The sequence below is a fragment of the Hemitrygon akajei genome, chromosome 2 (genome assembly GCF_048418815.1).
Source record: "Hemitrygon akajei chromosome 2, sHemAka1.3, whole genome shotgun sequence".
Lineage (NCBI taxonomy): Eukaryota > Metazoa > Chordata > Chondrichthyes > Myliobatiformes > Dasyatidae > Hemitrygon > Hemitrygon akajei.
Genome location: NC_133125.1, coordinates 72452808 through 72476541, shown reverse-complemented (window position 1 = coordinate 72476541; position 23734 = coordinate 72452808). Strand labels below are relative to the sequence as shown.

The 23734-nt window shown below is 42.7% G+C and overlaps 1 protein-coding gene across 4 annotated transcripts in view; it reads left to right on the top strand.

The window, feature by feature from the left end:
• ttc39b (tetratricopeptide repeat domain 39B) overlaps positions 1-23734 on the top strand; it is a 288093-nt gene that overhangs the window by 186353 nt on the left and 78006 nt on the right. For 3 of the 4 annotated variants that reach the window (XM_073024722.1, XM_073024741.1, XM_073024749.1), the window contains one exon: positions 20420-20479. The exons of the other annotated variant lie outside the window; for it this stretch is intronic. In XM_073024722.1, the coding sequence (XP_072880823.1) occupies positions 20420-20479 (60 nt within the window). The remainder of the gene's footprint in view (positions 1-20419; positions 20480-23734) is intronic. 4 annotated transcript variants of the gene reach the window in all.

The window sequence follows — 23734 nt, the reverse complement described above, 5'->3', positions numbered from 1 at the left end:
CAGCCAGTAGAGCGTGAAAGGTTTAAAAAGAAGACCTCCATATTCAGCGGACAGTGGAGTGAGCGGCAGCAGAGTGATAAGGCTTTGGCTCAACGGGCTTAGGTGGTAACGGGACGAAGCAAGGTAGGTTTAACTATGTTAATTGAGGAAAGGAAGTAGTATGTGTGTGAGGCCATTTTTCTGTGCTTGGTGTCAGATGTGGGAAGTCCTGGCGTCTCCCAGCCTCTGGGATGGTGATATCTGCACCCGGTGTGTCGAGCTACAGCTCCTAAGGGACCTCGTTAGGGAACTAGAGATGCAGCTCGATGACCTTCGCCTGATCAGGGAGAGCAATGAGGTGACAGATAGGAGTTATAGGCAGGTGGTCACACTGGGGCCATGGGAGACAGACAAGTGGGTCACAGTCAGGAGGGGGAAGGGAAAGAGTCAGGTATTAGAGAGTACCTCTGTGGCTGTACCCCTTGACGATAAGTACTCCTGTTTGAGTACTGTTGGGGGGGTGGGGGAGACAGCCTACCTGGGGGAAGCGACAGTGGCCATGCATATGGCACAGAGTCTGACCCTGTGGTTCAGAAGGGTAGGGAAAGGAAGAGGATGGCAGCAGTGATAAAGGACTCTATAGTTAGAGTGTCAGGCGGGTGATTCGGTGGACGCAGGAAAGAAACTCAGATGGTAGTTTGCCTCCCAGGTGCCAGGGTCCAGGATGTTTAAGATCGCGGCCAAGATATCCTGCATTGGGAGGGAGAACAGCCAGAGGTCCTGGTACATATTGGTACCAACGACATAGGTAGGAAAAGGGAAGAGGTCCTGAAAAAAGACTACAGGGTGTTAGGAAGGAAGTTGAGAAGTAGGACCGCCAAGTTAGCAATCTCGGGATTACTGCCTGTGCCATGCAACAGAAAGTATAGGAATAGAATGAGGTGGAGGATAAATGCGTGGCTGAGGGATTGGAGCAGGGGAAGGGATTCAGATTTCTGAATCATTGGGAGCTCTTTTGGGGCAGATGTGACCTATACAAAAAGGACATGTTGCACTTGAATCCGAGGGACCAATATCCTGGTGGGGGAGGTTTGCTAAGGCTACTAGGGAGAGTTTAAATTAGAATTGTTGGGGGGTGGGAACTGAACAGAAGAGACTGAGAAAATGGAGGTTGGCTCACAAGTAGAGAAAGCTTGTAGACAGTGTGAGAGGGAGTATAGGCAGGAGATAGAGGAGGGACACGCTCAGACTAAAGGTTTGAGATGTGTGTATTTTAACGCAGGGAGTATTCTGAACAAAGCAGATGAGCTTAGAGCGTGGATCAGTACTTGGAGATATGATGTGGTGGCCATTACAGAGACTTGGATAGCTCAGGGACAGGAATGGTTACTTCAAGTGACAGGGTTTGAATATTTCAGAAAGGACAGGGAGGGAGGCAAAAGAGGTGGGGGCATGGCACTATTGATCAGAGATAGTGTCACGGGTGCAGAAAAGGTGGACGCCATGGAGGGATTGTCTACGGAGACTCTGTGGGTGGAGGTTAGGAACAGGAAGGGGTCAATAACTTTACTGGGTGTTTTTTATAGGCCGCCCAATAGTAACAGGGATATCGAGGAGCAGATAGCAAAACAGATCCTGAAAAGGTGTAATAATAACAACAGAGTTGTCGTGATGGAATATTTTAATTTCCCAAATATCGATTGGCGTCTCCCTAGAGCAAGGAGTTTAGATGGGGTAGAGTTTGTTAGGTGTGTTCAGGAAGGTTTCTTGACACAATATGTAGATAAGCCTACAAGAGGAGAGGCTGTACTTGATTTGGTATTGGGAAATGAACCTGATCAGGTGTCAGATCTCTCAATGGGAGAGCATTTTGGAGATAGTGATCATAATTCTATCTCCTTTACCACCTTGTAAAGGAGATAATGTGGCAAATGTTCAGGGGATATTTGTGTGGAGTTCTGCATAGGTATGTTCCAGTGAGACAGGGAAGTTATGGTAGGTTAGAGGAACCATGGTGTACAAAGGCTGTAATAAATTTAGTCAAGAAGAAAAGAAAAATTTACACAAGGTTCAGAGAGCTAGGTAATGTTGGAGATCTAGAAGATTATAAGGCTAACAGGAAGGAGCTTAAGGCGGAAATCAGGAGAGCCAGAAGGGGCCATGAGAAGGCCCTGGTGGACAGGATTATGGAAAACCTCCAAGGCATTCTACAAGTATGTGAAGAGCAAGAGGATAAAACGTGAAAGAATAGGACCTATCAAGTGTGACAGTGGGAAAGTGTGTATGGAGCCAGAGGAAATAGCAGAGGTACTTAATGAATACTTCAGTATTCATTATGGAAAAGGATCTTGGTGATTATAGTGATGACTTGCAGCAGACAGAAAAGCTTGAGCATGTAGATATTAAGGAAGAGGATGTGCTGGAACTTTTGGAAAGCATCAAGTTGGATAAGTCGCCGGGACCCCATGAGATGTACCCCAGGCCACTGTGGGAGGCAAAGGAGGAGATTGCTGAGCCTCTGGCAATGATCTTTGCATCATCAATCGGGGCAGTAGAAGTTCTGGAGGATTACGGATGTTGTTCCTTTATTCAAGAAAGGGAATAGAGATAGCCCAGGAAATTATAGACCAGTGAGTCTTACCTCAGTGGTTGGTAATTTGTTGGGGAAGATCCTGAGGGGCAATATTTATGAACATTTGGAGTGTATAATATGATTAGGAATAGTCAGCATGGCTTTGTCAAGGGCAGGTTGTACCTTATGAGCCTGATTGAATTTTTTGAGGATGTGACTCTACACATTAATGAAGAAAGAGCAGTAGATGTATATATGGATTTCAGCAAGGCATTTGATAAGGTACCCCATGCAAGGCTTATTGAGAAAGTAAGGAGGCATGGGATCCAAGGGGACATTGCTTTGTGGATCAAGAACTGGCTTGCCCACAGAAGGCAAAGAGTGGTTGTAGACGGGTCATATTCTGCATGGAGGTCGGTCACCAGTAGAGTGCCTCAGGGATCTGTTCTGGGACACTTACTCTCTGTGATTTTTATAAATGACCTGGATGAGGAAGTGGAGGAATGGTTTAGCATGTTTGCTGATGACACAAAGGTTGGAGGTGTTGTGGATCATATGGAGGGCTGTCAGAGGTTACAGCGGGACATTGATAGGATGGAAAACTGGGCTGAGAAGTGGCAGATGGAATTCAACCCAGGTAAGTGTGAAGTGGTTCATTTTGGTAGGTCAAATATGATGGCAGAATATAGTATTAATGGTAAGACTCTTGGCAGTGTGGAGGATCAGAGAGATCTTGGGGTCTGAGTCCATAGGACACCCAAAGCAGCTGCACAAGTTGACTCTGTGGTTAAGAAGGTGTACAGTGTATCGGCCTTCATCAATCATGGTATTGAATTTAGGAGCCGAGAGGTAATGTTGCAGCTACATAGGACCCTGGTCAGACCCTACTTGGAGTACTGTGCTCAGTTCTGGTCGCCTCACTACAGGAAGGAAGTGGAAACCATAGAAAGGGTGCAGAGGAGATTTACAAGGTTGTTGCCTGGATTGAGGAGCATGCCTTATGAGAATAGTTGAGTGAACTCAGCCTTTTCTCCTTGGAGTGACTGAGGATGAGAGGTGACCTGATAGAGGTGTATAAGATGATGAGAGACATTGATCGTGTGGATAGTCAGAGGCTTTTTCCCAGGGCTGAAATGGTTGCCACAAGAGGACACAGGTTTAAGGTGCTGGGGAGTAGGTACAGAGGAGATGTCAGGGGTAAGTTTTTTACTCAGAGAGTGGTGAGTGCATGGAATGGGCTGCCGGCAACGGTGGTGGAGGCGGATGCGATACGGTCTTTTAAGAGACTTTTGGATAAGTACATGGAGCTTAGAAAAATAGAGGGCTATGTCTAAGCCTAGTAATTTCTAAGGTTGGGACATGTTCGGCACAACATTGTAGGCCGAAGGTCCTGTATTGTGCTGTAGGTTTTCTATGTTTCTATGACACGCTTTGTGGAACCTTAATGTTGCTGCTTCATCCAGTTCAATTCTCGCCTTTGCTTTTGAGTTTACCAATTCTCTTCTCAAACACCTTCTCATTAGCATTAAGCAGCTGTGTCAGTCTCTGCTTAGTGCTACCATTTGGGCTGCCATTGCCTGTTGATGTCTCACTGGGAGCCTTGAGTGTCAGTCTAGTTGGATTTTTCTCAACCATTTATGTCCGAGAGGTGCCGGCCCTCCACTTTTCAATACATTAGTCTCTAACTGTTGTGTTTGGTTTCCTTATATCATATTTACTTTCAGTTTGTCTTTGGGAGACACTTTTTCACCTGTGTAAGTCTTTAACATCACAGAGGATTTCTCTAATGGTATCTTAGAATGGTCTATTGTAGTCTGCGTCTGGAACTATAGACAAAGTTGACCCTGTATTCACCTCCAACCTCACTGTTACTCCAGACACACCTATAGTGATCCATACTATCTTGCAATCTGCTTCAGTTCTAAGCATGACAGCTTACCTTTGTCAGACTTGATGTTCTCTGATCCTATTTTACATTCGGTATCTTTATGCGTTTGCTTAGTTTTGTGTTTGAGACTTTTCACTCGGTTGTGCTTTTTGTTTGCCTTGCACATCCTCTCTATGTGACCTTGTCTGTGACACTTCCTGCAAACTTTGTCTTTGATCTACATTCATTTTCATCATGGGAAGGTAAGCAACATCTATAACATCTTTGGCTTTTTGCACCATTCAGGAACATTTTGTGCATTTCACATTGTAACCTCATTTTTTGTAGTCCTGCTGCATTCTTTGCTGCAGTCTCTAACAATACTGCAATGGTCAATGCCCATTCTAAGGTGAGGTCTCTTTCAGTCAGCAGCCTCTTTTGAGCATTTTGACTATGCATGCCACATACACGCCTGTCCCTTAATGCATCAGAAACTCTATCTCTGCTGTGCAAGTTTGTGCAGTTCTGCAATGTATTCAGAAATGCTTTCATCTTTTAAGACCGTTTGGCCCATCGAGTCTTCTTTGCCACTCAATCATGGCTGATCACTTTTACCCCTCCTCAGCCCCACTCCCCGGCCTTCTCTCTGACGCCATGTCCAATCAAGAATCCATCAAGCTCTGCCTTAAGTACACCCAACAACCTGGCCTCCACTGCTGCCGGTCTTAACAAATTCTACAAATTCACCACCCTCTGGCTAAAGAAATTTCTCCGCATCTCTGTTTTAAATGGATGCCCCTCTATCCTGAGGCTGTTCCCTCTTATCCTAGACTTCCCCACCATCGGAAACATCCTTTCCTTATCTACTCTGTCTAGGCTTTTCAATATTTGAAAGGTTTCAATGAGATTCCCCCCCCCCCCCCCCACATCCTTCTAAATTCTAGCGAGTACAGACTCAGGGCCAATAGACTATAGACAATAGGTGCAGGAGTAGGCCATTCAGCCCTTTGAGCCAGCACCACCATTCAATCTGATCATGGCTGATCATCCACAATCAGTATCCCGTTCCTGCCTTCTCCCCATATCCCTTGACTCCAATATCTTTAAGAGTTCGATCTAATTCTTTCTTGAAAGCATCCAGAGAATTGGCCTCCACTGCCTTCTGAGGCAGAGCATTCCACAGATCCACAACTCTCTGGGTGAAAAAGTTTTTCCTCAACTCCATTCTAAATGGCCTACCCTTTATTCTTAAACTGTGGCTTCTGCTTCTGTACTCCCCCAACATCGGGAACATGTCTCCTGCCTCTAGCGTGTCCAATCCCTTAGTAATCTTATATGTTTCAATCAGATCCCCTCCCCTTCTGAATTCCAGTGTAAACAAGCCCAGTCGCTCCAATCTTTCAACATATGACAGTCCCACCATCCTGGGGATTAAACTTGTGAACCTATGCTGCACTCCCTCAATAGCAAGAATGTCCTTCCTCAGATTTGGAGGCCAAAACTGAACACAATACACCAGGTGTTGGTCTCACCAGGGCCCTGTACAACTGCAAAAAGACTTCTTTGCTCTTATACTCAACTCCCCTTGTTATGAAGGCCAACATGCCATTAGCTTTCTTCACTGCCTGCTGTACCTGAATGCTTACTTTCAGTGACACCTAGATCTCATTGTACTTCCCCTAACCTGACACCATTCAGATAGTAATCTGCCTTCCTGTTCTTGCCACCTCACATTTATCCACATTAAACTGCATCTACCCACTCACCCAACCTGTCCAAGTCACCCTGCATTCTCCTAACATCCTCCTCATATTTCACACTGCCACCCAGCTTTGTGTCATCTGCAAATTTGCTAATGTTACTTTTAATCTCTTCATCTAAATCATTAATGTATATTGTAAATAGCTGCGGTTCCAGCACCTAGCATTGTGGTACCCCACTAGTCATTGCCTGCCATTCTGAAAAGGACCCCTTAATCCCTACTCTTTGTTTCCTGTTTGCCACCCAATTTTCTATCCATGTTAGTACCCTACCCCCAATGCCATGTGCTCTAATTTTGTCCACTAATCTCCTATGTGGGACCTTATCAAAGGCTTTCTGAAAGTCCAGGTACACTACATCTACTGGCTCTCCCTTGTCTGTGTTCATAGTTACATCCTCAAAAAATTCCAGAAGATTAGTCAAGCATGATTTCCCCTTCAAAAATCCATGCTGACTCGGACTGATCCTGTTACTGCTAACCAAAAGTTCCGCTATTTCATCTTTTATAATTGACTCCATCAAACATTCCTCGTATGATAACCCTTTCATTCTGCTCTTGTATTCTAGACCTCTTGAAATGAATGCCAACATTGTATTTGCCTTCCTCACCTGCAAGTTAATCTTTATGGTGTTCTGCACAGGAACTCCCAAGTCATTTTCCTGTTCAGATTTTTAGATTTTCCTCTCTGCTTAGAAAATAGTCTGCACATTTATTTCTACTACCAAAATGCATTACCATGCATTTTCCAACATTAAATTTCATTTGGCAATTTCTTGCCCACTGCCCTATCTGCCTAAGTCCTCCTGCATCCTACCTGTTTCCTCAACACTACCTACCCCTCCACCAATCATTGTATCATCTGCAAACTTGGCAACAAAGCCATCTATTCCATCATCTAAATCATGGGTATACTGTGCCTATAAAAAGTATTCGCCCCTTTGGAAGTTTTCATGTTTTACAATATTGAATCACAGTGGATTTAATTTGGAATTTTTGGCACTGATCAATAGAAAAAACTTTAATGTCAAAGTGAAAGCAGATCTCTACAAAGTGATCTAAATTAATTACAAATACGAACCACAAAATAATTTGTTGCATAAGTATTCACCCCCTTCAAGTCAAGTATTTGGCAGCAATTGCAGCCTTGAATCTGTATTGATAGGACTCCATCAGCTCTGCACATCTGGACACTGCAATATTTCCCCATTCTTGGGGAAAAACTTGGGGATCGTGAGTGAACAGCCTTTTTCAAATCCAGCCACAAATTCTCAATTGTATGATTTGGACTTTGACTTGGCTACTCCAGAACATTAATTTTGTTGTTTTTAAGGCATTCCTGTGTAGCTTTGGCTTAGGGTCATTGGCTTGCTGGAAAACAAATCTTCTCCCAAGTCGCAGTTCTCTTGCAGACTGCATCAGGTTTTCCTCCAGGATTTCCCTGTATTTTGCTGCATGTTTTTCCCTCTACCTTCACAAGCCTGCCAGGGCCTGCTGCAGTGAAGCATCCCCACAGTAAGATGCAGCTACTGCCATGCTTCAGGGTAGGGATGATGTGCACAGCATTTAGTCTGAGGGCCAAAACGCTCAGTTTTGGCTTCTTCCAGCTGACTTCAGAGTCTCCCATTTACAAACGTACTTCTGGCAAACTCCAGCCAAGATTTCATGCAATTTTTTTCAACAGTGGCTTTCTCTTTGTCACTCTCCCATAAAGCTGCGACAGGTGAAGCACCCGGGCAGCAGTTGTTGTATGTGCAATCTCTCCGATCTCAGACTCTGAGGATTGTAACTCCTCCAGAGTTGTCATAGGTCCCTCACTAGTTCCCTTCTTGCACGTCACAGTTTTTGAGGACATTATTTATAACTCTACCATATTCTTGATGATTGACTTAATATTCTCCAAGGATCCATCTTCTGACTTGTACTCTTCAATAATGGTGTTGCACCTTTTTGTAGAGTGTTCTTTTGTTGTCGTGGTGTAGTTTTTGCCAGGATACATACTCACCAGCAGTTGGACCTTCCAGATTCAGGAGTATTTTTACTACAATCAATTGAAACACCTTGACTGCACATAGATGATCTTCATTTAATTAATTATGTGACTTCTAAAACCAATTGGCTGCACCAGTGATGATTTGGGGTGTTATATTAAAGGGGGTGAATACTTATGCAATCAGATATTTTGTGTTTTATATTTGTAGAGATTTGTTTTCACTTTGACATGAAAGAGTCATTTTCTGCTGATCAGTGTCAAAAAAAGCCAAATTAAATCCTCTGTGATTCAGTGTTGTGAAACAATAAAACATGAAAACTTCCAAGGGGAGTGAATACTTTTTAATAGGCATTATACAACATAAAAAGAAGTGGTCCCAACACTGACCCCAGTGGAACACCAGCAGCCAACCATAAAAGAATCATTTTATTTCCACTCGCTGCTTCCTACCAATCAGCCAATGCTCTAACCATGTCAGTAACTTTCCTGTAATACAATGGGCTCTTAACTTGATAAGCAATTTCATGTGTGGCACCTTGTCAAAGGCCTTCTGTAAGTCCAAATATACAACATCTCCTTTATCTATCATACTTGTGATCTCCTCAAAGAAATCCAACAGGTTTGTCAGGTAAGATTTTCCCTTAATGAAACCATGCTGCTTTGTACTATCTTGTCCTGTGTCACCAAGTACTCCCTAATCTCATTGTTAACAATTGAATCCAACATCTTCCCAACCACTGAGGTCAGGCTAACTGGTCTATAATTTCCTTTTTGCTGCCTTCTCCTTTCTTAAAGAGTGGAGTGACATTTGCAATTTTCCAGTCCTCTGGCACCATGCCAAAGTCCAATGATTTTTGAAATATCATTCCTAATGCCTCCATAATCTCTAACACTACCTCTTTCAGAACCCTAGGGTGCAGTTCATCTGTCCTGGGTGACTTATGTACCTTTAGGTCTTCCAGCTTTTTGATCACCTTCTCTCTTGTAATAGTAACTGCACCCTCTTCTCTTCCTTCACACAGTACAACATCAGGCATACTGCTAATGTCTTCCACAGTGAAGACTGATGCAAAGTACTCATTTAGTTCATCAGCCATCTCCTTGTCCCCGTTACTATTTCTCCTGCCTCATTTCTAGTGGTTCTATATCCACTCTCATTTCTCTTTTATTTTTAACATGCTTGAAAAACTTTTACTATCCATTTTGATATTATTTGCTAGCTTGCTTTCATATTTCATCTTTTCCTAATGATTTTCATAGTCCCTTTCTGTAGGTTTTTAAAAACTTCCTAATCCTCTATCTTCCCACTAACTTTTGCTTTGTTGTATTTTCTTTCTTTTTCTTTTACAATAGCTTTGAATTCCCTTGACAGCCACGGTTGTACTATTTTAGCATTTGAGTATTTCTTCATTTTTGGAATACATGTACCTGCACGTTCCTCATTTCCCCCAAAAAATCTGTGGAAGACTCTAGCAGTATGCCAAAAGATCGAAAGTGTCAGGGGAAGAAGTGAGTGAATTTGGCATTATTAGGGAGAAGGTTCTTGGGAATCCAAAATGTCTAAAGATAGATAACTCACCTGGACCAGATGGACTGCACCCCTTGGCTCTGAAGGAGGTGGCTGAAGAGATTGTGGCAGGATTAGTAATGACCTATTGAGAATCACTAGATTCTTGAATGGTTCCAGAATAGTGGAAAATTGCAAAGAAGTGAGGGAGGCAGAAGAAAGGAAATTATAGGCCAGTAAGTGTGACCTCAGTAGTTGGGAAGATGTTGAAGTTGGTTGTTAAGGATGTGGTTTCGGGGTACTTGGAGGCACATGATAAAATAGGTTGAAGTCAGCATGATTTCCTCAAGGGAAAATCTTGTCTGACAAATCTATTGCAATTCTTTGAAGAAATAACAAACAGGATAGATGTGGGAGAATTGGTTGATGTTGTGTACTTGGATTTTCAGAAGGCCTTTGACAAGATGCCACACCTGTGGCTGCTTAACAAGCTAACGGTCAATGGTATTAAAGGAAAGTTACTAGCATGGATAAAGCACTGGCCAATTGGAAGGAAGCATAGTGTGTGAATAAAAGGAGTCGTATCTGATTGGCTGCTGTTGACTAGTGGTGTTCCACAGGGCTCTGTATTAGAAACATAGAAAACCTACAGCACAATACAAGTCCTTCAGCCCACAAAGCTGTGCCAAACATGTCCTTACGTTAGAAATTACCTAGGGTTACCCATAGCCCTCTGTTTTTCTGAGCTCCATGTACCTGCCCAGGAGTCTCTTAAAAGATCCTATCGTATCTGCCTCCACCACCGTCACTGGCAGCCCATTCCATGCACTCATCACTCTCTGCGTAAAATACTTACCCCTGACATTTCCTCTGTATCTACTTCCTGAAGGGTTTACCATATAAGGACCAATTGATGGCGCTGTTATTCAGAAGAATGGGGAGAATCTCACTGAAACTGATTGAATGTTGAAAAGCCTCGATAGAGTAGATGTGGAGAGGATTTTTCCTATGGTGGGAGAGTCCAGACCAGAGGGCACAGCATCAATTAGAAGGGTGTCAATTCTGAACTGAGATGAGGAGGAATTACTTTAGCTGGAGTGTGGAGACTCTGCAGAACACATTGCAACTGAAGGCTGTGGAAGCTAGGTCATTAGGTATATTCAAAGCAGGGGTTGATAGATTCTTGATTGGTCAGGGCATGAAGTGATACAGGGAGACGGCAAGAGATTCTTTACCCCCATTACTTCCTCACTAGCATCATTCTCCAGTGGTACAATATTAACTTTCACCTCCCTTTTACTCTTTATATAACTGAAATCTTCTAGTATCCTGCTTTATATTATTGGCTAGTTTGCCCTCATATTTCATCCTTTCCCTGATGGCTCTCTTAGTTACCTTTTGTTCAATTTTAAAAGCTTCCCAATCAACCAACTTCCCACTCATTTTCTCTACCTTATATGCCCTTTCCTTGGCTCTTATGCAGACCTTAACTTCCTTTGTCAGCCACGATTGCCTACCCCTGCTATTTGAGAACTTCTTCTGTGGGACATATCTATCCTGCACCTTGTGAGCTATTCCCAGAAACTTCAGCCATCTCTGCTCTGCCATCATCACTGCCAGAATCCTTCGCCAATCCACCTGGGCAAGCTCCTCTCTCTTTTCTCTATAATTCGCTTTAAATTGCAAACTGCTCTTTTGGCAGCTTCTCCCTTTCAAATTGCAGTATGAATTTAATCATATTATGATCACTGTCTCCTAAGGGTTCCTTTACCTTAAGCTCCCTAATAAAATCTTGATTATTACATAACATCCAATCTGAGATAGCCTTTCCCTGAGTAGGCTTCAGGACTAGCTGCTCAAAAGGCTCCTCATAGGCATTCAACAAATTCACTGTCTTGTGATCCGAAACACCAACCTGATTTTCCCAATCCCCTTGCATATTGAACTCCCTCATTACAATTGTGACGTTACCCTTATTACATGCCTTTTCTAACAATGTTTGCAATCTCAATGCCACATCTTGGTTACTATGTGGAGGCCTATATGTGATTCCCATGACAAGTTTTTTACCCTTGCAGTTTCTTAACTCCACCCACAAAGATTCAATATTGTCTGACCCTATGTTAACTCTTTCTAAAGTTTTAATTCCCTTTCTAATAGAGCCACACCACAGCCTTGCTGTCCTTTTGATACAAAGTTTATACTTTGATATTAAGCTCCCAACTATGGCCTTCTTTCAGCCACGACTCAGTGATGCCCACCATGTCATACTGACCAATCTCTTATTGCGCAATGAGTTCATCCACCTTATTCCAAATGGTATGTACATTTCAATACAGCACCTTCAGTCCTGCATTCTTTACACTTTTGAATTTTGCCTCTGCAGTACAATCTCTTTGCTCTGTTTGCATTGGTACTCAATCATTGGCTTGTCTTTCCTTATATTCCTTACATTTTGCATCCATCATCTAATTATAAACCTGCTGGCTCATCCTTAGCTCTATCATACTGGTTCCCATCCCCCTGCCATATTAGTTTAAGCCACCCTCAGTAGCTCTAGCAAATCTGCCCGCAGGGATATTGTTCTTGAATTGAAGTGCAACCCATCCCTTTTTTACAGCTCACACCTGCTGCAGAAGAGGTCCCAATTATCCAGAAATTGGAATGCCTGTCCCCTGCTCTAATTCTTCAGCCATGCATTTATCCTCCACTTCATTTTATTCCTATCCTCACTGTCACATGACACAGGCAGTAATCCTGAGATTACTGCCCTTCAGAACCTGCTTTTCAACTTCCTTCCTAACTCCTGCATTCTGTTTTCAGGACCTCTTCCCTTTTCCTACCTATGTCATTGGTACCTATATGTACCACTACGTCTGGCTGCTCACACTCCCTTTTCAGGATATTGTGCACACATTCAGAAACATCGCGGACCCTGGCACCTGGGAGGCAAAGTACCATCGGTGTTTCCTTTTCACATCCACAGAATTGCCTGTCTGACCCCCTAACTATAGAGTCCCCTATCACTGCTGCCATTCTCTTCAGTTCCCTACCTTTCTGAGCCACAGCGCTAGATAGGCATGTCACTGTCGCTCCCTAGGTAAGCACTCCCCCCCCCAACAGTACTCAAAATGTAGTACTTATTGTTGAGGGGGATGACCACAGGGGTGCTCTCTACTCTCTGACATTTCTCCCTATCCTCTCTTGACAGTCCCCTGCTTATCTGTGTCCTGTAGCCTTGGGGTGACTACCACCCTGTAGCTCCTGTCTATCACCTCTTCACTCTCCCAAACAAGCCGAAGACCATTGAGCTGCAGCTCCAGTTGTCTAAGTCTCTAAGGAGCTGCATCTTGATGCATCTGGTGCAGATATGACCATCGAGAAGGCTGGATTCCTGGAAATTCCGCATCTGACACCCAGAACAGAACTCTGGCCTGCAGACATACCCCCTACTCTTTCAAGAATTAAATAAGAAAAATAAATAAGAAATAAATTTACCTACCTACAGTACCTCGTCTCAGCCTATTCTCGCTGAAGCCTGGTGAGCCAAAGCCTTACCACTCTGACTCTGACCACTCCAACAATGACCGCTCCATTAGACAATACCTCTCTTTTATAGAGACTGGGTATTACAAACTCCATGCTGGACCTGCATGGGAACACTGTTTACTGCATAGTGCATACAGCACTGTCCAATCCTTTTGCTTTTGCTTTTCAATTTGTTCTGTTAACTTTTTCTCTTGTTCCGTGTATTCAGTTTTCCAACTCAACACATTAGTTCCTTTTCTGCAACAAGACTGCTGAAGTCTGTCCAGTTTTCCTCTTTCACTCAGGCATTCTCTAGATTTTATTCCATGCCTTCTTCATATTGTCTAACAGCCAAATCTCATTAAACTCAACGTTGATAGTATATTTCATCCTGGTATCTTCATTAATCTTGTCAAATTGAAAAACATTTTTCAGGTAAGAACTCAAACCCACATTCATCTGTTCGCACTGAACAACTGAAGATACAGTTCCCTCTTTTTCTATAGTGGGTTTCATTAATTTGAACATTGTCATAATTTTGTTGTGCTTAACACTGAATTTGTTTTTACTATACTTGTTTTTACCATCTCCTTGGATGATCTGATGATAAATTTATTTCCGCCTTGTAACAATTTTAATTTTATTGGTACTCCAATGGCTTGTAACAATTTTTTAAAGCAGAACACTTTAATTTTTGTTTGCTTTTTCATGATGAGATTGTAACCAAAATATCGCTAGATTACAAAGTATCACTGGTTTGCAACCAGTTTCAATATATTGAAACTGAATTTTTTTTTTGATATGCATTTAACTTTATCAAAATAGAGCAAAGTATAGTTTCCCTTCACTCTTAAACTTCTTTTAGACGATATATTGAAACAAGAACTAGGAAAATTGGCTGATGATTGGGAAAACAAGGACGGTATTATATCCTTTTAAATATGTGCGCTCAAAATTTTCACTTTTTCTGGGATTTTTCTAAGTCTTTAAATGTTTACAACCATCCTGCCGACTGTGTTAAGCTTTTGGATCCTGATGCTTTTCTGATCCAAAGGTTCTTCAGAAGTTAAGAATGAGGCATAAATCTTGTTACTTATGATAATTTTATTAAGCATTAGAACAACAAAGGGAACAAGGGGTAAGTGTGGTGAGAGTCAAAGAGGGAAAAAGAGAGCAAACAAAGGTAGTCTAGTCTTATTATGCCAGACCACTAATTCTGTTGTAATTCCAACAGATAACAGTTAACCAATTAAATAACCAGTTTCAAGTCATATGACACTTGCCACTAAAAACAAGAAGTTTTTAGAAGCAACTGTAACCACTGGAAAACTCACTGAACAATCACATCTATATAGGTGATTATATAAAAATATGAACAAGCATGAGAAAGTTATACTACAAGGAAAATACCAATTCTATAGCCCACCAGTCAGACTTGGGGCTCTTTGTTTTTCCATACATTGTGAAAGCGGTTATTAAAGAGACATGGTGCAAAGGCAAGAATAATGACAACTGACTCTGGGATGCAATCTGCTTAGTGCTTCCTACATGACAATAGGAATCGCACCTCAGAAGTTGTCCAGCATCTCGTGAAACATCATGAGATTGCAAGAAAATCTCTATAATCCTTTTTAAAATATTTTTTATATTTCCTTTTTAAAATTTTGGGTTTATATCATGCAGTATAGCATCTGGTTACAAATCTTACTTTGACATGTGTAGTACAAGATGCTGGTACACATAGTGGCTTCAAGCTCTCCAGATCAGGCAAACGCTCTATGATATAGCCAACAGGAACTTCTGTGTATCAATATCAAGAGTATTAAGAGCTCTCAGCACTCTCTCACAGAGTACGTATCGTCAGAGATCGCCATAACATCGGGGCATGCCCAGACCCCAGCCTCAGCTGGGAGACAGATCAGACAGCGCAGCAGGAGGAAGCAGGAACCTGGCAAGTGAGCTGGGATCCATGCTAGGCTAAAAGCTACACCTTTCAAGCTGCCACTTCCGATTGTCTTCCTTGCAAATCACTAATAACGTGACTGAAATCAGAGTGAGACTGACCACACAAAGGAATTTACTCAATGGCTCCATAATGATCCTGGCTGGATCATAATGTACCCCAGACAGATATTGAGCTAGCAGGCCAACAAAATGATCTTCACTAAAACCTGGCTGGATTATCACATATCTGAGACAGATATTGAGTTAGTAGGCTGCACGTCCTACAAGGCTGACAAAATTCCAGTAAGAAATCAGACAGTGGCTTATATTAACAATGTCTGGGCACAAACTCTGTCATCACTGATAGTCACTGCTGTCCCAACCTGCAGTATCTCATGCCTTCCCACCCATTGTTTACATCACATCAGTCTACGTTTCACCACAAGCTAACGCCTGACGGCACCTTCTTCAGAGCCAACCTGAAGATAATATTTCCTAAATTTTGCCAGAATGTGAAATGACCCACAAGGGGCATTGAACCAGGTTTACACTGAACCAGGTTTACACCAGTATGTGGCATGCCCTCACCAGGGACTGTCCAAACACATGTCTTTATTTATCACTCCAGCCTACAGACCAGTGAGAAGAAAGACAAAACCAGTTACCAAGTCAGTGAGGGAGCTATCTCACAGCTTTGAGTGCACAGACTGGAAGCTGTTTGCACACATGATTTGGGAATTGACTTCAGGGAATACACCACTATGGTCATGCACTATATCAAATGCTGTGCAGACAATGTCAGCAGCAGTAAAAACATCTCTGTCTTCCCAAATCAGAAGCCATGGATGAACAACGAAGACCAGAGCCTGCTCAGGATTCGGGATATTGCTTACTGATCCAGTGATGCTACAGTAAACAGTGAAGCCAGGTCAAACCTTAAAAGAGGCATTAAAACAGCCAAATAGAGATACAACCAACACATATATTCACATTTCAATAATGCCATCAGTCCCCAACGTTTGAGGGAAGGCATCAGGTCCATCACTGGCTCCTGCCCTGCAAACAGCAACACCACACCAGCTGAGGAGTTAGACAGCTTCTTTGCTCACATTGACAGGAACCACAATGTTCCTGTGATGAATGTTTTGACAGCTAAGGAGTACACAGTACTGACGCTGAGTTCACACGCAGTGGGATATACGCTCTGTGGTATCGACATATGCAGAGCAGTTGGACCAAGCAATGGGTCATCAGGGACTGTGCTGAACAGCTGGCAGGGGTTTTTACTGTTAACGGCCGACGAGAGGAGAGGCTATACTGGATCTAGTTCTGGGTAATGAACTTGGTCAGGTGACAGACCTCTTGGTGGGGGAGCATTTTGGTGAGAGTGACCACAACTCCCTTAGCTTCAGCATAGCAATGGAAAGGGATAAAATCAGACGAAATAGTAAAGTGCTTAATTGGGGAAGGGCTAACTTTGAAGGGATGAGGCAGGAACTAGCGAGAGTAAATTGGAAACAGATGTTCAAAGGGGAAAGCACACAAGTAATGTGGGAGAAGTTTAGGGACCACTTGAGCTGGGTTCAGGATAGGTTTGTCCCACCGAGGCAATGAAAAAATGGTAGGAAAAGGGAACCGTGGCTGACGAAACATGTGAGGCAACTCATCAAGAGGAAAAAGGAAGCTTATGTTAGATATAAGAAGCAGGAAGTAGAAGGGGCTTATGAGAAATATAGGGTAGCTAGGAAGGAGCTAAAGAAAGGACTTAGGAGAGCTCGAAGGGGACATGAGAAGGCCTTGGCATGTCGGATTAAGGAGAACCCCAAGGTGTTCTATGCGTATGTGAAGAATAGGAGGATGACAAGAACGAAGGTGGGACCGCTAAAGGATAAAGAGGGCAACATGTGCCTGGAGGCGGAGGAGGTCCTAAATGAATACTTTGCTTCAGTGTTCACAAGTGAAAAGGACCTTGATCAGGATGAGGTCAAAGTAGAGTGGGCCTGTGTGCTGGACAATGTGGAGATTAGGGAAGAAGAAGTGCTGGATCTTCTTAAAAACATTAAGATTGCTAAATCCCCAGGGCCAGATATGATACACCCCAGGTTGTTGTGGGAATTGAGAGAAGAGATCGCAGGAGCATTAGCTATGATCTTTGAATCCTCTTTGGCTGCAGGGGAAGTGCCAAAGGACTGGAGAATGGCAAATATAGTTCCCTTGTTTAAAAAAGGTAATAGGGAGAAACCTGGGAACTATAGACCGGTGAGTCTTACGTCAGTGGTATGCAAATTACTGGAAAGGATTCTTAAGGATAGGATCTATGAGCATTTGGAGAAGTACAGTCTACTCATGGATAGTCAACATGGCTTTGTGAAGGGAAGATTGTGCCTCACGAGCCTGATTGAGTTTTTTGAAGAGGTAACAAAATAAATTGATGAGGGTAGGGCAGTGGATGTGGTCTACATGGACTTTAGCAAAGTATTTGACAAGGTCCCTCATGAGAGACTCATCCAGAAAGTCATGAGGCATGGATAAGTGGAAGCTTGGCTGTTTGGATAAAAAATTGGCTTAAAGGAAGAAAGCAGAGGGTAGTTGTGGAAGGAAAGTATTCTGCCTGGAAGTCGGTGACTAGTGGAGTGCCACAGGGATCTGTCCTGGGACCCCTGCTATTTGTGATTTTTATAAATGACCTGGATGTAGAGGTGGAAGGATGGGTGAGTAAGTTTGCGGATGACATGAAGATTGGAGAATTTGTGGATGGAGCTATAGGTGGTCGAAGGATACAAGAGGATATAGACAGGCTGCAGAGTTGGGCAGAAAAATGACAGATGGAGTTCAATCCGGACAAGTGTGAGGTGATGCATTTTGGAAGGACAAACCAGAAGACTGAGTACAGGATTAATGGTCAGTTAGTTAAGAGTGTGGATGAACCAAGGGACCTTGGGGTTCAAACCAATACATCCCTCAAGGTCACTGCACAGGTTGATAGGGTAGTTAAGAAGGCCTATGGGATGCTAGGCTTCATTAACGGGGATTGAGTTCAAGAATAGAGAGATTATGTTGCAACTCTACAAATCTCTGGTGAGACCCCACTTAAGAGTATCGTGTTCAATTCTGGTCACCTCATTATAGGAAGGATGTGGAAGCTATGGAGAGGGTGCAGAGGAGATTTACCGGGATGTTGCCTGGTTTGGAGAACAAGTCATATGAAACAAGGTTAGCAGAGCTGGGACTTTTCTCTTTGGAGCATAGAAGAATGAGAGGGGACTTGATAGAGATTATGAGATAGAGATAGATTGAGATAGATGTCTACAAGATTATGAGAGGCATAGATAGGGTGGATAGTCAGTACCTGTTTCCCAGGGCACCAATAGCAAACACCAAAGGGCATATGTACAAAATTAAGGGAGGGAAGTTTAGGGTAGACATCAGGGGTAAGTTTTTTACACAGAAGGTTGTGAGTGCCTGGAATGACTTGCCAGGGATGGTGGTGGAGGCTAAAACATTAGGGGTATTTAAGAGCCTCTTGGACAGGCACATGGATGAAAGAAAAATGGAGGGTTATGGGGTAGTGTGGGTTTAGTACTTTTATTTAAGGATTATATGGGTCGGCACAACATGGAGGGCTGAAGGGCCTGTACTGTGCTGTAGTGTTCTATGGTTCTATAACCTCTGTCTGTCCCTTGCTTCAAAACATCAACCATCACACCAATCCCAAAGCAGTCAGCAGTAATATCACTATGACTACAGACCGGTTGCAATCACTCCCATAGCTGCCAGGTCTCTGGAGACACTGGTTATGTCATCCCTGCTACTCTGGACCAGCACCAGATCAACCAAGGATACCGACTCCATCACTCTGCACGTCATGCTGGAAAAGCTGGCGCACAAGGACACCTACACCAGAAAGCTTTTTATTGACTACAGTTCTGCCTTAACACCATTCTCCCCAACAAGTTGACAATTAAATACAAAAATCTGCAACTGGATTCAGGACTTTCTTACCAATCACACTCAGACAGCCAGACTAGGGAAATACACAACACCCTTCCTGACCCTGCACATGGGTGCACTGCAGGGATGTGTACTGAGCCCACTCCTTCACCCGTGACTGTGCCCAGCTCCATCATCAAGTTTGCAGATGACACCACAGTGATTGAATTAATTACAAATAACAACAAAATAGCAGACAGAGAGGATGAGGAAAATGTCCGAATGGTGCAATAACCATAACCTTTCACTCAACACCAGCAAAACCAAAGAAATGTTTATCACCTTCAGAAAATCAAGAAGGTATAAACAAGCTCCACTACTCATAGACAGTGAAGCAGTGGAAAAGGTCTCCAGCATTAAGTTCTTAGGACTGAACATGGCAGATCATCTCTCTTGGATCAACAGCAGTTCCTTGACCGTAGGGAAGGCCCAGCAGTGCTTTCTTGGGAGTTTAAAGAGCAAACCTGTCCCAAAAGCTGCTGGTAAACTTTTACTGATGTGTAATTGAGAGCATGCTGACTTACTGCATGGCAGAATGGTACTACTTGCAACAAGATCAACCAGAAAGCACTTCAACAAGTGATCAGGACTGCACGGAACATCACTGGGATACAACCACTAGGTATGGAAACCATCTTCAACTCATGCTGTCTTCAGCGGGTTCTCAACATCGTGATGGACTCATACCACCCCAGTAATCACCAGTTCAATCTCCTTCCATCTGGCAGGGGATACCGGAGCATTTTTGCACAGACATCCAGACTGAAAAACACCCTTTCCCCCCAGGGTTGTTATACAACTGAACAATGCACCCTCCTTCCTCCCACCCATAATCCATTGGCACTATGAATGGTCTCTTTGATTTCAGAGCTCTTTGTTGTTTGAATCTCAGTTTTAATTCTTGATGCTATGTTATATTTAATCATTGTAGCTTACAACATGGGCTGGTGCAACACTTGAATGGGGCAGCTTCTGTTTCTTTTAATTTTAGAGTTGTTTGTTTTTAATTTAGTTGTAACTTGCATGTCATTCTAACTAACTCAGATGTTATTTTAAATTTTGTCATTGTGTTTTTGGTGATTGAATTGCTAGTGTGCAGTTTTGCACTGAACAGAGTGGCACTGTAATCACATCCTCAGAAATGACAATAAAGCTCTAATAACAGATTTTTTTTAAAAGACACTGTTCATGAAGCAGATCCTATTGTGTAGAGCATTTTATATTAAGTGAAGTCTGTTGTCTAAACAAAAAAATTAATATTTTTTTTGCTTTTTCTATAGGGTTCTATTATCATATTTTATGCAGCCAGAATTTGCATACTCAAGGGTAGCTTTGAAGTGGTGAGTTTTTTTAAATTGCGTACTCTATTTTGTCTGTTACATATACTATGTGTAACAGACAGTATAATCAGACCTCTGACCATCTTAGATGAGAGTTTTTGCTTGTCATACAGACTTGTTTCATTTTGGAGCTTGTATTTTAATCAGGAATTCATCTGGCCTATCTTTCCGTTTCTGACCTTGCTCATAGATGAGTAACAACATGATAATATCTTAGGGTTAAAGATTGGCAAGGACATCAATGATAGATTCTCTGCTCTTCTTTGGAAAAGCATGATATAGTTATTTTAAGTTTGTCTGAAATGCAGGCAGAGTATGCTTTTTCACTTCAAAGTCAAAGTTAATTTTTGAGATCTATTATGCCAGGAGGGTATCAGCCATGTGCATTTTAGGTGCTGCATATTTATAAGTAACTGTGATCATCATAAAGAATTTATCCATGTGGTAAAAATAGTCCAGAGTGTTGTTGGCTGGGAGCTGTAGGGTTTTCATTACCAATAATGACTGAGCGATCAAAGTATAATCTGCTGGTGGTGGAATCTGAGATTCTGTTGCCCTTATCCTTACAAGTTGTTGAGAATGTTCGAAGATGAAGACCCCAAATGCCACTCTTAGCCTATGGTCTGCTGTATAACAATGATCCCAGTCCTCCCACATGCTTTGGAGACAACAGGCACCTTGAGGCACTGGAGAGATACCACCTGTACAGTTTCCTTAAAATCCTCCAATTCCATTGGTAGTACAGTATCTGTGTTCCAGAATCATAGAGTAATACTGCACATTAACAAGCTCTTTGTCCTACCATGTCCATTTCAACCATGTATCCTTATTCCATCTACCAACATGGGCCATAGTTTTCTACACCTTGGTGATACAAGTGCTCACCTAGATAGTTATTACACGTTGTGAGTGCATCCATCTTCAACGCCCACTCAGGCAGTTTGTACCAGATTCCAACCATGCACTGGGTGATAAAGGTCTTCCTCAGATCCCCCGGTACCTTGCGCCCCTTACCTTAAACCAATTTCCTTTGCTTTTAGTTACTCAGCTATGTGGAAGAGCTTCCTAATAATTGCTGCAAATATGCTCCTCTTAATTTTAGATACCTCTGGTACATAGACCAGGACAGCACTGGACAGGCCATTCAGCTCATCATGTTATGCTGATCTTGATGCCAATTTAAAGGAAATGTCCTCTATATCATTCATATCTCTCCATTTCCTCATATTGATGTTTATATAAACTCCACCAGGCTGCTTGCTGCCATTACTAGCCTCATCACAGATCCTAGGAACCTATCATTCTTTGGGTAGATAATTTACGCTTCACGTCACTTTTAAGCTCCCCCCCTCCAAACCTTAAAATCATGTCCTCTGGTGGCGACTAAAGTTTTAGATGGCTGCAGCATGATCTCCTTACTCATATACATACTCAACACCCTTACCAATGAAGGCAAGCATATCATATGCTTGTACCACCTTATCCAATTGCACAGCCATTTTTACTGAACTATTGACCTGGACCCCAAAGCCCAATATACTTCAATGCTATTAAGGAATCTACATTTACTGCCGAATGTGGTGTAGTGGCATCAGCGCCAGACTTTGGAGTGAAGGCTCCCCAGTTCGAATCCAGCTGGCTCCAAAAATCAGGAGAGGGATGGGCTCCTTCAGGTTTCAGATGCCCATGATGAGCAATCACCAAAAAGATCGGTGCAAAAAGCTTGTCATGATGGCGTCCTGATGACTCCACCAGGAGTTAAGGGCGCACGCACGCACGCACGCACGCACGCACGCACGCACGCACGCACGCACGCACGCACGCACGCACGCACGCACGCACACACACACACACACACACACACACACACACACACACACACACACACACACACACACACACACACACACACACACACACACACACACACACACACACCATAGTATACTGACTCTTATCTGTTGACTCCCCAAAGTGTAATGCTTTACACTTTCTCAGATTAAATCTCCTTCTGTCCATATCTATAACAGAAAACCACTGCTTACTGACTTCCAGTTGGGTAAACAATCTTTCAGAATAATACATATAAAATGCTGGCGGAATTCAGCATTTAAGCAGCATTTATCAGAAGGGATAAAGAGTTAACGTTTTGGGATGAGATCCTTCATCAGGACTCCACATCTAATCCAGGTGACTTATCCACCTAAAGATCTTTGAGTTTACCTAGCGCTTTTTTTCTTTGTAATAGCAATGGCTTTCACTCCTGCTGTCTGACACTCACAGACCTGTGACAGGCTGATAGTGTCTTCCATAGTGAAGACAGCTGCAAAGTTCCCATTAAGTTCATCTGCCATCTCTTTGTCCCCCATTCCTACTTCATCAGCATCATTTTCCAGTGGTCCAATATCAGCTCTTACCTGCCTTTTACACTTTATATACGAAAAAACTTTTAATATCCTGCTTTATATTATTGGCTCGTTTGCTCTCATATTTCATCTTTTCCCTTCTTATGGCTTCTCTGTTGCCTTTTGTTAGATTTTAAAAGCTTCCCAATCATCCAACTTCCCACTTACATTTGCTACCTTATATGCCCGTTCCTTGGTTTTTATGCAGTCCATAACTTCCCTTGTCAGCCACAGTTGCCTACGTCTGCCATCTGAGATTTGCTTCTTCTGTGGGACACATCTATCCTGTGCTTTGCGAACTATTCCCAGAAACGTCAGCCAATTCTGCTCTGCTGTCATCCCTACCTGTATCCTCCAATCCGTCTGAGCAAGCTCTTCACTCATGCCTCTGTAATTCCCTTTATTCCATTACGTTTATTGATACATGCAGCTTCTTCTTCTCCCTCTCAAATTGCAGTATGAATTCAATCATATTATGATCATTGCCTCCTAAGGGTTCCTTTATGTTAGCTCCCTAATAATATCTGGGTTATTGCACAAGATAGCCTTTCCCAGAAAGCCATCTTGTCAGCATTCAACAAATTCCCTCTTGCAATCTGACACCAACCTGATTTTCCCATTTCCCTTGCATATTGAAGTCCCCCATTATAATTGTGACATTACCCTCATTACATGTCTTTTCCAGCTCCTTTGCAATCTCAACCCCACATCTTGGCTACAATTTGGAGGCCTATGTATGATTCCCATAATGTATTTTTTAACCATTGCAATTTTTTAACTCCACCCACAAAGATTCAACATTCTCTGACCTTATGTAATTTCTTTCTAAAATGTAATTCCATCTCTTACC